General features: G+C 43.5%; 1 protein-coding gene across 9 annotated transcripts in view; it reads left to right on the top strand.

Moving 5' to 3' along the window:
* The window catches only part of STOX2 (storkhead box 2), a 143,212-nt gene extending 136,594 nt beyond the window's left edge, over nucleotides 1–6,618 (top strand). For all 9 annotated transcript variants that reach the window (XM_038136488.1, XM_038136485.1, XM_038136492.1 and 6 more), the window contains one exon: nucleotides 938–6,618. In XM_038136488.1, coding sequence (XP_037992416.1) covers nucleotides 938–1,133 — 196 coding nt within the window. In that variant the 3' untranslated portion in view covers nucleotides 1,134–6,618. The remainder of the gene's footprint in view (nucleotides 1–937) is intronic.
* Nucleotides 6,619–17,440: the final 10,822 nt, after the last annotated feature.

Raw genomic sequence — 17,440 nt, 5'->3', positions numbered from 1 at the left:
GTGAAGGAAACATGACCAGGGGGCCACATGGATGTTTGAAAGCAAATCTGTTCCTGAACAGGCACACATTATTTAGAGATCAAAAATTATTTAATAGTGTAAAGACAACAGAAACAGTGCTACTGATAAAAGTACCCTTAGCATGTCATGGCTGAGCTTTTTAAAAGCTGTAGACTAAAATACAGAGCTTCTCTGCATTCATAATTAGATGTATTATTAAAAGGCCTAATCTTTAAAAGTGTTAAGTGTCCTGTCACTCTTGTGGTTAAATGATATGTTAGGACTAAAGGAACATTGTCCATTTTGTGAATGAATTAGCAGCAGTAGTTGTTGTCCAGGGCAAGATCACAGACCAGGCAGTTAAGATTTCTCATTGTTATGGTAAGTTGCAATCATTTTAGCTGCAAAGCAAAATTGAAGTGTTGCATTTAGAAGCATCATGGGTTTAATGTAAAGTAAAACTTTTATTTAATATTTTGTGTAGAAAAACATAGAAGAGGAGCCAAAAGAGGATACTGTGTTATATGATTGCTGTCCTAACTCTGCTTAGTCACAGAGCTGATTTGGTGAAGCTACTTTGTGCAAAACTGCATAAGCCAGGAAAGAAAACTAGCACATTCCAAGTGCAAGATGGAAGCTGTTTCCTTGAGTGAAAAATCCAGATGCTTGATACTGGTTCAGCTTACAGTTTGTGTGACAGTTTCAGCTGTGCTTAGTGCTATAACTGTGTTATGGTATGATGATTGCTGAGCACCTCTGGGACATGTTTTGGGAGTAACATATGTGTACCATCAAAATGAGATGTTTCATTGATGTGACATTACATACAAACACAGGAACCCTATTATAAAACACTCTGTTCGCCTTTCCTGTCTGCTCCATAGATATATAGGCGTGTCATATATGAGTGTGTATATATATTTCTTTTCCATTCCAGTACTCGTGAGAGCCTGGCATCCAACACTTCAAGTATTGTTGAAAGCAACAGACGTCAGAACCCCGCTCTGAGCCCTGCACACGGTGGCGCAGGCCCGACATTCAACTTCCGAACCACTGCAGACCCACCCACGAGTGAAGCTGAGAAACTGCAGAAACCTGGTAACTGCCTGCAAGCTTCTGTCACTAGTGTCTGATAGTCAGCCTGCCTCAGATCGTCTGTCTCATCCTATACAGCAAAGTTTACGACACTGGGACTGATGTTTACATCTTTGGGGAAAAATGAAACAAGCATCTCAACCACAGTTTTAGTGTTCACTTAAACTGTGCTGCTATGTAGACTAGGGGCAACAAAGAAGTCTTTATTTCAAGGTATTGCTTTTCACATTTGCGGCTCTGTAGCAACAGAATAGCAGTAGGGATAATATGTACACTTTTTGCTTCACTTAATTGTAACTGAGCACATATATGAAAGTCTAGACACTGTAAGTGTAATCTGCATTTTCAATGTCCATGCAGTTGCCAACTTCATTTAAAAAATGCCACAGATGTGTGATGCCCCTGGTCAGAGGCTAAACTCTGCTGCAGAGTTCATCATTTTTTTCTTCAAAAACTGAGCCACTGCTGAAAGTAACCAGCCAGGATCACCATGAGGAAAAACAATGCCAAACATGACAAGTCATGACCTCAGCTCTATATGTGAATTATTAATACTAATCAGTCATTTTCACTGTGCATTTTTGTGACACAATTTTACAAATACCTAGTTAAGCAAGGAAAAGGAGGTTTGGGGTTTGTTTCGATTTGCTTTTTTTCTAGGTATGGAGGGTGGGAAGGGAGGCGGCTCCTCCTTTTGTTTCAAAAATAGGAGAGATGTTTACGTAATGAGACCTGCTACTTGACCTTCCATTGTCACCCGTGAGGAGGTGGGCCTTTGCAGAGAGGGGGAAGTGGGGAGGGAAGGGAAAGATGTAACTGTCATGGAGCCACAATGTGGAGTGACACGAAATATATTAAATGTCTTCAGTATAATTCACTTATTTTAAAAAGATAATCTAATTCTTGTGTCACTTCTGGTATTGCAACTTGCCATTAATATAGAAATCAGGATAACTAATTTCTTGGAACAAAAATATCCTTTATGATATAAATGACAAGTATGGCCTGAAGAATTGATTTCTTTCTAGTGGAAGGACATAAATCTATTTTATGTAGCTTATTAAATAGAGTGCCTAAATTAGGCTATTAAAAATAGCATACAGTGTAATGATTATCAGAGAACAAAATTTAGAGAATTATAAACTTCTGGCCTTTTTATTCAGTGGATGTTATTTGCAATTTACCATTTTATGGACATGTCTGGTTTCTAGAAATTCAATGTGTCCACTTGGTTTGCAGTAGAAATCTGAGTCCTGCAGGCACGGTACATCCTAATTGCTCTCCCTAAACTGTTACTCCAGTGTAATTAGTTACTCCAATGCTAATTACTGCAGAGTAAATTCTACAGATAGTTAAACTCCAAGAGTAATTTTAGGTATAGGGTCACATTCTGCTCTGTTACTAATGCAACCTGGTAGTGCAACAAACTCGCTTTTTTATCAGAACAGACAAATTGGTGGAATAATAACGAAGATACTAAAATGTGCAACAGCCCAAATTGTTTCATAGAAAAGGGACGTTTACCCTGTCTAGCTCTTGTAGTACACAGGTATGAAACCCAGCTGTACGTATTAAAACCCAGTATTTTCATCAGGTTCTGGTGACATTTATTACTCTGTATACAAAGTCATTTGAGCTTCACTTATGTTCTCTATTGTGATCAGAAGTCTTTACTGACAGTTCAGCCTTATGTTACACCATCGGATATTGATCGTTTACTTATGAAACAGCTTTCTAACTCTGGACACAATCAGTTCTGTCAAGAATACACCGTCAATGCACAGGTCTGTTTTCATTGATTTCAGTGTATAATTTCCATTTCATAGGAGCAATAAGACCTTTCAGTGCACATAAAGGAAATTATTGTGCTTTTGGTTGGTTATCAAAGTCACTTGGCCTTTAGCCTTCTGCCTTATCATACCTTCCAAGATGTGCTCTAATTACCATATAATGCTTTGCATGATGCATCTTATTATTTGATATGTAACTCCAGCTGTACTTATTCCATGCGAACTGTAGAGTCAGAGTTCTTGTGGGGAATTGTCATATACTATGCAGTGGCTGACCGTGATTTTGTTTCTGAGATGAGCTCTGACATCACTAGTATGTATCAATTCAGTAAATAGAAATGTCGAAATGGTAAAAAAATTTACAGTGATGATCTGAAGTACTAATGGCAGTATTAAAATGTGAAGAGCAGAAATAGGTTTCACCTTTGGAGAAATAATTGTTTGTCATAAGCTAATCAGAATTAGTGCAGGCAGCTGGTTGTACAGAATACATAATTCCAACAAAATGTGATAGTACATACCTATAAACTGTATAGTATGTTATTTCTTAAAGTTCCCAGAGACCAGCAGACAACATAAATGTCATATTAATGTTGACATGGCATGTACCAATATTAATGTGACTCTTGGAATATGGAATGTAAACAGAAGTTTCAAATAGAAACGTTCTAATCTTGATTTTCTTTTTTCCTTTTAAAATCAACAATGGAAAATAGGAAAATTCCATCTTGAGGTTCTGGTAACAAAACCACGAGAGTGGAGCTTGAGTGCTTTATGTCACCCTAATCCTTTGATGAAATCACAGCCTTGTATTATGTGGTTGCTTATCTATCATTCTAATGTATCAATTTAAAGGTTTACAGAGTTAGATTAGGTTGAATCTGTGTTGTGTTCAACTGTAAAGGGTCAACACAAATCTGTCGGCATTTTGCACACTTAATATGTATTATTATAATACAACATGTTACTTTTATGGTAATTTTTTTTACACATATAACTACCTCCATGAATTTGATGAAATGCAGCAACATGAAAAGTGTATTGTACAAAGCAAGATTAGAAACTTTGAAGCATTAGGTCATGGCGTTCTCTTGTGTGTCAAAGCTTGCATATGAAGTCATCATGTTTCCATTGCCACAATTTCCTTCTACAATGTTAAAAAGATGGCTTTCAGATGAGTCACTTAAAGACTTTGACAAGGCTGCATAATTGGGATAAAAGTCAAAGGGAGGCTGAAACCTTCCATCCTCTCCCCAGTTACTGCTAAAATTTCTGCCTGGTAGAACTTGAAAATGTACTTGTAATTTAGCAAATTAGAAACATCTACAGTCTGTGAAATATGATGGACAGTTTGGGGTTTAACAGAAGACACTCTGGGTATTTTCTTGGCAGCCTTCAGATACTTTGGGCCCTATTCTGCCTCCATCTTTGTCAACATTAGTACGTCATGGTTTCTCTGAACTGGCAAGGGTGTTAAAACATCTCTTCCTTTAATGATGCACACTCTGGTCTCTAGATTGCGTGCATCTAAAACATTTGCTCCTTTAGAAATTACCAACAGCCTTTCATTGACGTGGCTGGGAGCAGCATTAGGGTCCCTACTCGAGGTATGTGCCTATTGTTCAAAAAACATGGGCAAGTTTCCAAGTGAAATTAAGCTGGCTTTTGAAAAGTAGCCAGCTGCAACAAGCCACCTTTCAAGAGGGAAGAAAGAAAGATTTTTCCAAAAACCAAAGGAAGAAAGTGGCAGTTGAACCTAAGCAGATCGCATTATATACAAATCCCGATTTATGAACACCTTTCAGCAAACCTAGTACCATTATTCTGATGCAGATTAATATAAAATCATCAGTTGAGCTAATTTTGCCATTTTAAGTATTTCAGTTAAAATTTAGGAGAAATCATTAGCCATTTGACTCCCAACAGCACTGTAAAATGACTGTTATATGCGAAACAACATTCACTCAACTTTAAAAATAAAAATGTATTGGAAAACAAATATTTTAATGAAAACCGTGGCCTAAGTGCTTGCCAGCAGTAGTCATTGTTAGGAAAGAGAACAAGCAAACCAGTATTCAGAGGCCATCATGAAGACAGATAATACTTTGCACTTAAATCACACCTTTTTGCCTGAGGGTCTCGAAGCACTTGCCTGTGAGGTAGGCAGAGTTCACTGACCCTACTTTTTGTCTGGGCCCATTGGAAGAAGCAAAGGCTAAGAGTCTGCAGACTAATTTATTAACTAGTTGCTTTTTTAAAGTTACTAAAGTAAGTTAACCAAAGTGTTTAATGTTTATATACTGAAATTATTATTTTGACACATTCAGTTTGTTTAAGCAAGAAACTACTTTGCAGCCCTGTAGACGCTCTTGGATTAGCAGTTCCAAAAACAATTTTGCAGTCATATGAGTACTGGCAGCAGTGGTTTTTTAGAAACAGTCATGTTAATTAAAAATTTGTTTTTCAAATACATTTTGTAGTGCTTTTCCCAACACAATTGTTCAAATTGTTGTGCTGAGAAAGCAAACAGCACTCCTAATCTGGTGTCATACCCACAGTTTACAATTCTCTTTGCTCTTCTGAAGAAAACTGTACAGTATTAGAGAGAAAAGTTCTATTTTTTACAAAATTCTTTAAAAAAAAAGGCTATATATCTAAAACATTCCCCCCAGCATAAGTAAAGTGCATCATTACTGCATGAGACACATGCAGCGGACCCACCAAAAGCCAAGCTGGTGCTAGAAGAAAACGGGACTGTCGCACGTCTTTTATAGTGGCGCTCTAAACATTGGTTCCAGTTATGCGAGTGTAAATCTGGCATAACTCCCCTGATCTCTGAGGATCTGAGAGATGGGAATGGGTCGTTAACTCCATTGAAGCTCAGTTCTGAGCTGAGGGTTTCCGTGTTCCTCCCCCCGCCCCGAGACAGTAAACGCAGAGAAGGAGCAGAAGGCCACGCACCTGGCTTTGGAAGGGCAGCCTGGGCTGAATCCCTGCTGGAACGCACAGCCACCCAGCCGGGATCCGTGCCAGCCGCCAGCGTGCCCCGCCGCGCAAGGGTGATTTTCCACGTGGTGCACTGCCCTCGGGTTGTACAGCAGTTAGAGCCACCCAAAGGATACCCACCCCGATGTATGAAAGGGCCCTTGGAGTAATTGGCACAGATGTTACTTTTATGTGTGGAGGAGATTTTAAGTTTAAAGGGATCATAATTCTGCAGGTAATTTTCTGTGAGTGACTGAATGTGGCTGTTGCATTAGGTTTAAATGAGTTAATAAATGCAAGTGGGACTTACTGTATGTTAGAAGGGAGTTTTGCAGCCAAGACTGCCTTGTATAAATGTGTTTGCACTGAAAAAAAAATTTAAAAATTACTTGGTCTCTGGTTGCTGTAAAGGTCATCCAAGATGGATGTTCTGTTTATATTGTATAGTATTTCATATGAAATAATTGCAGTTCATGAAATGTCTTCCCTAACGTTACTGATTTATAACAGCACATTTGTAACATGGTTTTTATTGTGTCAGTGTACCATATTGTAAATGATGATTACTTGTCATGCTTAGTATAATAATTTAAAGGAAAAAAAAGGACAGGGATTTTTGTAAGTCTATATTTGAAAGTCCCTCCATATGGTAATATTGTGTTCATGTTGTTTATGTAGTGTTGTGTGAAATATCCATTTTGGATTGTGTTACTTTTTAAGATATTAAATAACATTTGGTTATATGTTCTAAGTGGATTCTTTGCACTCATCGGTGATTTTTAGAGTATACTTACCTTTCCATTTAACATGCTCTTTCTCTCCCTCACTTAGGAAACCTTGCACAACAAACCAGAAATCTCAGATAAACAAACACTATAACAACTTGCTGTGTTCCCCTGTGCTTTATAAACGCTCTTTGGGCCATTAAGAGTGCAAGGGAGAAAATACACCTTCTTTTCTGGCTTGGACTGGACGGGAAGTTGACAGCTGCAGGGGGAGTGTGATCTCCACTGAATGTGAGTGTCCGGCTGAGATGCACCCAAGCTCCAAGAAATGAGAAGTTCATTAGGACCTCCTAATGCCAAGGGCAACAGATGTCAGGTCCCTCATTTCCTCTCCTCTCCATCCTTATGAGCTAAAGGAGAACCTGGTGCACCCAAGAGAGAGGGTTTTAGCAAGGAATTTTTTTAACATTCTTCAAGAAAACTGATAGCTGCAAATTGGAAAGGCCCAAGTGGACAATGTATCATGCAAGTGCCATTTTCCAACCTTCTGCCACCACCTGGAAGAAGGTTTGGGGGAAGTTTAGGGTCCAGGAGATTTGCCAGAGCTGGGTCATGAGACCTGCTGTTTGCCAAGGTCAGCTATGAGAATTTACAACATTTATAAGATAAAAAAACAGAGCAGCATCTCTTGAAAATAGGTGCTGTCTTAAGCACCTTGGCTTGTCACCTGCTAGTGACACATACTAATACCACACTGTTCCTAGTCTTAGCTCATTCCCCTTCATCCATCTGCTTCCACTGTAATTCATATTCATGATATTATGCATTTTGAATTACAGGGGCAAAAAAATCCCAAAACCAGACAGGGTTTGTTTAGGGCTTTATGCCAGCACTAGTGCTTTGCACAGGCAAAGTCAATTCTGGGTTTTGGTAGACTCAGACTTTCTTTTCAGTATTACTGAAGAAGTTTGCAGGCAATATTTCCCCATCACAGAACACTTTGTTTTGTTTCTTTCCTTATGGTGTGCTTGTGTTTTAGGTGCTAAATTAGCCTAATCATTAATTAGAAAGAAACTACTGTTGTCCAAAGTTGCCACACCGTGCACTTTAAAACTTGCTTGCAAGCCTGGCTTGAATTCTCTTTATACTTACTCTGCTGACAGGTAAACTGAAGATCTTGATCAAGTGACATCTTTTTTGGTCAAACATGGCCTGTAACATACTGAAAATGTCTAGGGCCACTGCTTGGCTGAAGAAGTGCTCTCTTGCCTTTAGGTCACACCTTTCTGCTGAGAGCACTGAATAGATTTACACTCCTCAGTATCTACTGATATCTTAATTTCTGTAAGATAACTTTTTTAAAGGTCTTCTCTCCAGATTTTTTCTACATCAGCCTCTCAACTGTTTCTTTAGTCTATAGTTTTCCTCATAACTTACTTTCTATAATACCGGTCTTCTATTGAATCCCCTCATCTTCTGCTGCTTTTTGACATTTACTTTCCTCCAGGTTGGGGGGGGGGGGGGGTCCTCCCTTCATGTTACTTGACATGAGAGTTCTTCTGGCCCATTTCTCATCCTACCCTCTCAAAACATCATTCTAATCTTGGAGTGTCTTCCACTTTTCCATTACTTTCCCTTTTTCACTTTCCCTGCTCATCAGAAAGACCTTAGAGAAGAAAAGGTGGTCAGCTGCTTCAGGATAGCAGGATAGGTGCAGTGCTCCTGTTAGCACTTCCCTTCAAGCCATGCTGTTGTAGTTTTTAATTTTAAAAATGTTTAGGAATGTTAATATACCCCTATATTTTAGTCCTTTCTGTTCTCTTCCTCCTTTTGTCTGCTGCTCCTGTTTTTGTTTTTTTTAAAGACTATGTGCTATTCTGTCCAGCATCTCTGTGATTTGAGGGCTGAAAGAGAAGACACCAAACCCCTAACTGTACTGGAACACCAGGTCACATCTGTCTTCCTCAGGGCATCAAGCAAGCCCTCAGGTAAATGCTCAGAAAAGCAATTTATTCAGCTGTGCTTTCCAAAATGGATATGAAGAAAATGGCCTCTACTTACTAGCCTATCCTAAACTGCAGGAAGGAGCCCATGGCTCTGACATGCCTGTTCACTGTAGCTGGTACTTGTAGAGAGAAGGGTTTTGAGCAGTCAGTGGTGTTGGGGCTTTGATAACTGCCTGTGGTTTTGTGTGGAGATGGCTGAGCTTGCATTTATAAGCAACTTCCTTCTATACCCATAGGTCCTCATGTTTAGCAAAGTATTTTTAGCCCAGCTGTCACAGAAGTGATGAATGAGGACAAGGAACGGGAAATCCCAAGTACTTTTATTTAACATCTTTTTTCTTCTCTCTCATCCTAATAAGCACATAAAACCTAACCCTGTTCTGCCAGCTATGTGAAAGTAAGCAAAGACAGTAAATAAATTTACCAACGTGGCTGTGCGTACACTGAAATAGTTACATACTTTGCTTGCTTGCTTGCTAAGGGAAACCTGAGGCCTTTTGGTATGAGTTCTCTCAATCTCTTTCTTCTTGTCCCTGTGCTTGTTGCTGGTAAAATGAGGCCAGTTGCCTTTTAAATACCAAAGAGGGTCACTCTGGCAGGAAGCTGCAAAGTAGCAGCTTCCAGTGTGTTCAGTAGTGAGAGGACAAGCAGGGGCCTCTCCTGTGGATATAGGTTTTCCTCATGCAGAGATCAAAAGGTACACCAGCACTGGCACTTCAGATGCAAGCAGGGCTGTGCTCCAGCAAGGCCTGTCCTGGGTGCCCACACACACTGTGCTGTGGTTCCAGTTGCCGTCTCAGCACAGATGGGCTGCACCACTGGCTGTTGAAACTTCTGTATCAGGAGCAGAGCCACAGCACTACAGCCTTTTTGGGTCCTATTAGCTGGGTTTTGGAAAATAAAGACCTAAGTAATTAACTTTAGAGGGCAGCTTGTGCACTTGAAGGGTTTGAATGCAAACCCCACCTGTGACCTGTGTACCTGGGTCTCCACTATGCACACACTGAGCATGTACCACCGGGCAGTGACTGCCAGTGGCCATGAAGACTGCAAACTTAAGGACTCAGCAGTGCAAACCTTTGGGCTAGGTGTGCCTTAGGATTATGGGCAGTGACAGGGACAAGGACAGCAGAGAGGGACGTTTGACTTTCTGGTTATGGCAGATGGTAGATGTCCCTGCCTCCACAGTGAGGTCTCCCCCTTCCCTCTGCACCACTGTTCCTTGCTCAGTAGCCTTGAACCAAATCCCCAGTCTCAGCTTCCTCCCTGAAGAGCTGTGGGGCCCCAGCTCCACTCATCCCCATCATGGGGAGTCTGTGCTGAGGGAGAGGCTCCTCTCTGTCCAGTTTAGTGCAAGCCTCTGGCTTGGGCCCAGGGTGAAGCTTTCAGAGCAGTCCTATTGTGCATCCAGCTGCTGCAGTTTAATGTGCTTCTTTGTGACGCAGGCTGATGATGACTTTAAGATACCTGTAACTGGTCCAGCTGTAAAACTCACCTAAAGCATGACCCTGGCACAGCTCAGTAAAACAGTAACCACCTATTTTTTTCCTCTCTTCTTTTTTAACCTGGACAAAGCAATATGTTTTTTTCTTTTCTTCTAAAGGAGTGTTGAAAATTCCCAGGGCACTCTGCATTGAGGCAGAGGTCAGATGAAGTCTGTGGCACACGCATCAGGGCAGGCAGGAGGAGAGGGGCAGGAACTATTTTGTCCATCACGATGCAAGTGCACAAGGCCACCCTAGTGACCAGCCTGAGGTACAAAGGTGCCAAGTCCACAGAGGGACCCCAACTGGAGCCCTCTGCACTTGCCTTGCACCATGGGGAAGGAGGACACCTCCAGCCCATGAAGTAGAAAAGGAAACCTAAAAAGCTCCTCATCTCTGTTGTCCTGCTGTCCCATGGCTCCTGTGCCTGGCAGGCTGGCAGCTCCCCAGAGCCCTCCCGGCACCATGGGCTGTGTCCCATCTAGTCTAGATGGGACTAGTGTCCCATCTTCTCCTCCTCAATTACTTCTTACTTACAAAGAAAGTCATTCTATCTTGTAACCACAGTGCTTTATTTCTAAGTAGGTGCCAGTGGACCCTGGAGATTTATTATTAATTCATGATGAAGAAACTCAGGAGTCCTCAGACCTAAGGCAGGCAATATATTTGTTGCTCCTCCTTAAAGCTAGACCCCTTTGCCTTTATGGTTTTATTGTTATGTATAAACCAATATCAACTGGGATCTCTGCAACTCAAGGGGAAGAGAAGGAGGGTGGATACTGTTCTCCATAGGAAGATGAGGGAATTGGAACATCAGGGCTTAAAATCCTGAGAGAGTTCACCACAATAAAGAGGAAAACTCAAGGACAGAGGAATGAGAGGATGTACTTCAGTAGCAGGGGATTCACTGTCAGGACCAGCAGCTGGAAAAGGAATATCAGTTCAAGACAAGAAAAAATTCTTTGCATTACTGGGAGGCTGGAGGATCCTGAACTCCCAAAAGCCAGCTGAGGTGGGAAACTACATGTGCCTGCCTTCATGGTTTATACAGACTTAAAATAAATAGCAACAGATACTGGAATGTTCTGACGTGTCTGTGGTTGTACTGTAAGCATGTGGTGTCCCTGAGCGATGTCCAGCCTGGGCCAGGAGATGGTGCAGCCACTGAGGGCAGCAGAGCTTGGCTTTCCTGGAGGTGCCCTGTTTGTAGGCAGAGTAGGGTCCTGGAAAAACCCTGTGGGAAGGGATGGAGACAGACCCTGGTAGGGGCCATCTGGCAGTCCTGCCATGCAGACTCCTCCTCTCTGCTGCCCAAGTGCAATGGCCCTCCTTACTCCTGGTTACCTCCTGGCCTGAAGAACAGCTTGCCCCCCCTTCACCCAGTAGGTAGGAACTAGGCACATCTTGCAAACCTGGTGAGGTATTCCCCTCTGCTCAGGCAGGCCCCTAAAACACGAGTCATAATTGCTTGTCTCAACTTATCAGCCTTCTCCTCCTCATGTATGCAGGAGGTTTCTGCTGCTCAAAGTTTTGGTTGCCCTCAAGGCACCCGCATTTGTCTTAGAATAAAATCTTCTCCCTTTTTTCCCCCCATTCTTATCATACATGCAATAGCTTGCTGTTCGTTCCCTTGCAAGGCTTGAAAAGTGTCTCCAAACTTATTTTGTGTCCAAAAAACCATCTCCTCTCTCCAGCAGAAGGTCTGTGGAGCATCCCAGATGTTAGCACGTGGCTGCAGTCACCAGACACCACAGATTACAGGAGGAAGATGGATGAGCACCATACAATTTCTTCTCCTCTTGTCCCTTCTTGAAGTTTTGCTGTTGGCTCTGTTTGCCATGTTGGTACATGAAACCTATTAAACATCACTTGAAAGCTTCTCCATTTCTAGCTTTGATTAGCAGGGGAACTGGAAGGGGGGTGCAGAACAGGTTCAGATCATTCCATAAGGTTAATTTTATATCTTCTCTTTGTTCACCTGTTGCCAGTTCCAAATTAGCCCATTACCATCCCTTCAAAGAGAGGAAAAGTGCTGGCAGAGATCATCTCCACCCTGTGGCTGCTATTGGTGTGCTCAGTACAGCCTAAGGCTGTGTCGGTGGCTCTCTCTGGTTGCATCCTTTCTCCTACCCTTGCAGGATTTTTCGCAAAAAATTCCTGCTTTTTGAGGCCAGCTGGGGCCCTTGTCCCTGGCTGAGACCCTGAATGCTGAGCTTGTTATAAAATAATTTATTCAGTCTTAGGGTGTGTTTATCATATGAAAGCTGCTAGGCCAGAGAGGGTCTCTGTGCTGCAATGACTACCTGTGCCCAGGTACCGAGGTACTCTGGATGGTACTCTCTTACAGTGAAGCTGCCCACCTCCCTCATTATTTGGCATTCTGGCTAGGATGGCACTGTTAGGACTATCATGACCCACACTGGTGACAAGCAGCAAGTGCTGAAGGGGAACACAGAAAGAGAACTCCTTTTACACAGAAAATTTCCTGTGCTTCAACATTGTGCTGGAAATAGGTCCAGCGAAACAAGATTTTTTTTTTTTTTTCAAGAGAGAAGAGAATACTCAGCCTCACAGAGCCAAGCAAGCTCTTCACTAGATAGATCTTTTTATTTACAGGTTGAAACTGGTAAGAACCTGTCCACTCTGCCCTTTTATCAGCAGTCTCAAATGAAATGCTGTTTGCTCAGCTTCCTGGAAGGATGCCAAAGCTTAACATTATCAGGAGTATACCTTTCCTATTGACAAGGACTGAAAAAAAACAACCAAAAAAGTACTGTATAAAGATCTGTGCTAGCAGCTTTTTCTAATAAATAGTCCATGTAATTCACAACAGGAAAGAGATTTTTATCAACAAACTACTTTAGAAGAACAGACTGATGGGAACAGTCCCCCCAGCCTGCACTTCGGTAAATTCTGTCCCAGTGATGCCTCACACACACTGGATGTGTGGAGAAAGGCAGGGTAGGAGTAGATGTGTGAGGAACAGCACTAAGAAATTGTGATGAAAATCATGAGGACATCATTTTCCAAATGGGATGAGGAGCTCTGGCTTCTACTGATACATAGTTTGTTTGCATGGCACTGTTTATAATTTTGCTCACACTTCCTAAATGGTACCCCTAATGGAAAATTACAATATCCTTATAATCTATCATGTATCTGAATTATTTGCTGTATTTTCAACGGGACACACTACCATTTTATTGACTGATTCAGAACAGTGAACACTGGAGACAATGAAGTGACCAGGAACAATGAAGCTCTGTATGTGAAACCTGGTTGGATATTACCTGTTAGATTGGAGCTCATTGAAGCTGATTTGGGAAAATCCACCCTTGACCTCATCCCTTGCCTTTTCCATCACAGGGTACCACAGACAATTTCAGATGTACCCAGGCCATCTGCTTCAGGCATCCTTGAACGCAGCCATCCGCTGGGCACCAGGGGAAACTGTGTGTCACACAAAGCACCAGCTCCTCTGGTTTTTGGGGTCCTTCAGTGAGGGATTCATTCGAAGCCTGTCTCTGGCAGCTCTCCAGGGCAATGGGGTATGAGGCTGTCACCACTTTGTGCATCCCACATGATGAGGCACTTCACCTGCCACGGAGCAACCCCCTGTGGAGAGCAGGTCCTGTTTCTATTGCCTCAGCTCCCACACCATTTATTCCTCCATCCTTCTCCTTTGTATTAATTTCCTAAGCTGCCCTAGCTGTCACATTTGCACAGTTACCAGCTGGTTTCCCATTTTTAATTGCCCTCAGAGGGCTTCTTCAAGAGCCACACCTGCTTTTGTGGGGGCCTTAATTTGTCACTGTCCAAACTGGAGCAGCAAGCATTTAAAATTCAGCCTCTATGAGCGTGTTGTATTTCTTCAAGTGTGTGATTAATTGCTAGGCCTTTACAGGCTGCACTCAGCTATTTCTGCATAAAAGAATTTCTTCTGCTGGAAAGCTCCCCACATTATGGATATTAAATGTCTTCTTTTCCACAGGACCTGGGTTTGTTCATCCCATTTGTTCTTGATGAAAGAAGTCGTATGTAACGCAAAGAAAGAAGTTGTATGAAACGCAAAGAAAGCTCAGTGCCCTCACAATTTTATTCTGTTTAGAAGGGGAAAAATAGTTATTTTTCTTTGTCAGAAGTGTTCTTGTAAGGAACCACTTGAGATTAAGGCAGGAGGGGATGTTTCAGGATGTTTCCCCAGCCTCTGCAGCAGTGTAAGCAAGCAGTTTATATAATCCAGCTCATAAATTGCTTGAATTTTACCTTAAAAACATTCAGCTTTTTTTTTTTTTCTTCATTCACAGCTACTCTTTGAAGACTACTACAAAATCTTAGTTTTTAAGCCCAAAATTATTTCCTTGTTATAGCTGTGCTTGGAGAATCCCTCCATGGATGGGCAAGGGCTGCTCTCCCTCTCTCTTCCACAATCTACTCAGTTGGCATGTGGTCAGCAGGATTACCCCTCTCTCAGCCCTCACATTCTCATGGACAATGAATGAGCTGTAAGATGAGAACCACATTGCTGCCTCCTCTGGAAAGCAAGGACACAAAGTCTTGCACCCCAAAGCTCCACCAGTATGGAAAAAGTATCAAGGGAGAGTGCAATTTACAGGTGGGCGGATGGATGGATGGATGGATGGATGGATGGATGGATGGATGGATGGATGGATGGATGGATGGACAGACAGATGGGAGGCAAATAAGCCCTTCCAAAAAATGAATCTTTAATTTGTCAGAGCCTCCTTCTGCCCAGGGATCATGTAGAGGGTGTGAGGCACCTCTCAGAAATCAGAAGCAGGCTCCTGCTGAGTCACTTGGTATGGTCATGTCCTTGCAGGGCTAAAACTAACCTGGATGCCAATGCACTGGTTGTTTTAGTGATGTAGGATGAGCAGCATGTGGGACTGCTGAAGAAAGGTTAAAACTGCCTCTAATGGACACATGGCCCGGTTATATACATTTATGTGGAGCCTTTGCATGGAGGCAGGCCAGTGAGAGCAGCAGGCTGAGTGAGTGTTCAGTAGGGATTCTGGATGATCCCCTGCAAGCCTGACCTGTGTTCCAAAGACTTTGCATCAGATGATGTCACCTCAGCCTCCTTTTCTATCTGGCAAGGAAGCAATGACAGTCTCCAGCCAATTTTGAGGCTTAATTAATATTCATTGAACAATGTATCTAAGTGATGAGTAATGTTTTAGTGTATGATTAATTTCTTGGGAAAAAGAGAAGGCTGCTCAAGAGCTGTCAATGGCCACTCTGGCAGCCACAGAAAATTGGATGGTCGTGTTCCCAGCAGAGAATGCTGACATTTTGGGGCTGGCTGGCTCCCTGCAACCCCTTGGTGAGGGACGGAGGAACATACTCTACGCATGCACTGGTGTCCCTTGGTCCTGAAGACAGATACAATCCTGATACTAAAATGCCTCATTTGCTGCAACCAAGGGAGGATCAAAATCAACTCCCTGGTGCTCAGCTGAGCCTTGATCTGTGCTGGTGTGAAAAGTGGGCATTGTATTTCCCCTACCTCAGCCCACTCTTCATATCCCTGCTCCATTTCTTTGCCGCCTGTGACTGTTCTAGTCGGAGTTCCCCTGCGCTGACAAAAGCTCACAGTTCCCAGTGTGGCACTGCTGGGACATTTGGCCCAAGGATTCTGCGTTCAACCTCGAGCCAAGCTCCAAGTGGACACAAGTAGCAGAGCAACAGGTGTGTCACTCCCCCTGCTCCCCTGCCCTTCCTGCTTTTAGGTATTTCTTTCCCCACCAGAGGGATCAGACTATATTGACAACAAAGGCAGCTTGAGACGCAGCCCAGGGCCTGAGAGTGGGGATTACACCCAGCTGGTTCCTCTCTTGGATCGTTTAGGGCCGCGTACACACGAAGGTCTTGCCCTGCCCACTCATCCCCCTGGAAGCAGGAGCAGCTGGGAAGCTTGCTCAGAGTGCTACGTGGAGGCAGAAGGTTTGGGATGAGGAGGAATCGGCCCTAGCGCAAAGGGTACCGGGAGAGTTAAAGGGGAGAAAGAGGAAAAGCTGCGGTGACAGACGCAGAAGGAAGGAGAATCCAAGCCTTCCTCTCCTCACCAAGACGAGGATCCCGCTCGTCCCACGGCGCGGTTTGCGGGCGGGCCGGCAGGGGGCGCGGCCGGGCCGGGCTCCTCCCGCCGCCCTCAGGGCCGCGGCCGCGCTCCCGCCTCCGCCTGGCGGGAAACGGACAGGGGGGAGAGGCGGCGTGTGGGGAAATAAATCTGTGTCCTGTTCTGGCCTCCTCGGTACGAGAGAGACGTGGAGCTCCTGAAGCGGGTCCAGCGGAGGGCGACAGGCCCGCAGCAGCCTTGGCGCGGTGGTGCGGCTGCTGAAGGCGTTCCGCATCTCGGACAGACCTGGCTGGGCTAAGGACAGAGCAGGGCAGGCCGCCTGGCAGCTCTCAGTGATGAAACTGGGCTGGCAGAGCTGAACTGGTGTAATTGATACGGATTTGGGACAACGTCATACTGGTTTTTAAGTCCATAGCAATTTTCATGTATTTGAAATATCAGAATAATCCATACAGTCCATATAATCCATGCAGTCCATCTCTACTGGAGAGTTTGAGAATTACTGTGTCCAGTCAACTGTAATTCTGAACTGTTCTTATTTTTGAACCTTGCCTTAACTTAGATGTGTTTCGATACACACAAAATGTTTTCCTGTGTATGTGAAAGTTGTCTTTTAAAACAGCTGTTAAAGACTTCTTATGCTAAAATGCCGGGTTTCAAACCTTCCTCCTCATTAGGCCATGCTTTCTTTAAAAATTCCGGTTGGATTTGCTGCGACCTGCCCTCTCTGCTTCTTTCCTACAGGGAAAAAGAATGCGAGGAAATGTTACACGGAGCTTTTCCCATGCCTTTCGCTTCCCAGTGCCAGAGCTCATTTGGTCTGCACCTCCCTGTGAGGTACGGGCTAACTAACCTCTGACAGATGCCACAGCACCAAGCCTGACAAAATTCAAGAAGCATTTGGACAATACTCTCGGACACTGGGTGTGATTCTTGGGGATGGTCCTGTGAAGGGCCAGGAGTTGGACTTTATGATCCTTGCGGGTTCCTTCCAACTCAACAGAATACTCCGTGATTTTGTGATGTATTGTGATGTATTAGGAGACAAGGAAGATGACCAGCACCGCAAAACCCTCTCATTCACCCCTTATTTGCAAATTCTCTGTGCTTGTGAAAGGTGCAGGCTGGTGTCTGGGCCACTGGAAAGTGTCTCCACAGGGCTGCAGCCTGTGCAGGCAATGCAGGCTGCATCCAGAGGGATGCTGGAGGGCTCACCCGCTGAGCCTTAGCCAGCCATGCTACTTGCATGGCCACC

The sequence above is a fragment of the Motacilla alba genome, chromosome 4, assembly GCF_015832195.1.
Source record: "Motacilla alba alba isolate MOTALB_02 chromosome 4, Motacilla_alba_V1.0_pri, whole genome shotgun sequence".
NCBI classification, from domain to species: domain Eukaryota; kingdom Metazoa; phylum Chordata; class Aves; order Passeriformes; family Motacillidae; genus Motacilla; species Motacilla alba.
This window is presented reverse-complemented; position numbering and strand designations above follow the sequence as displayed.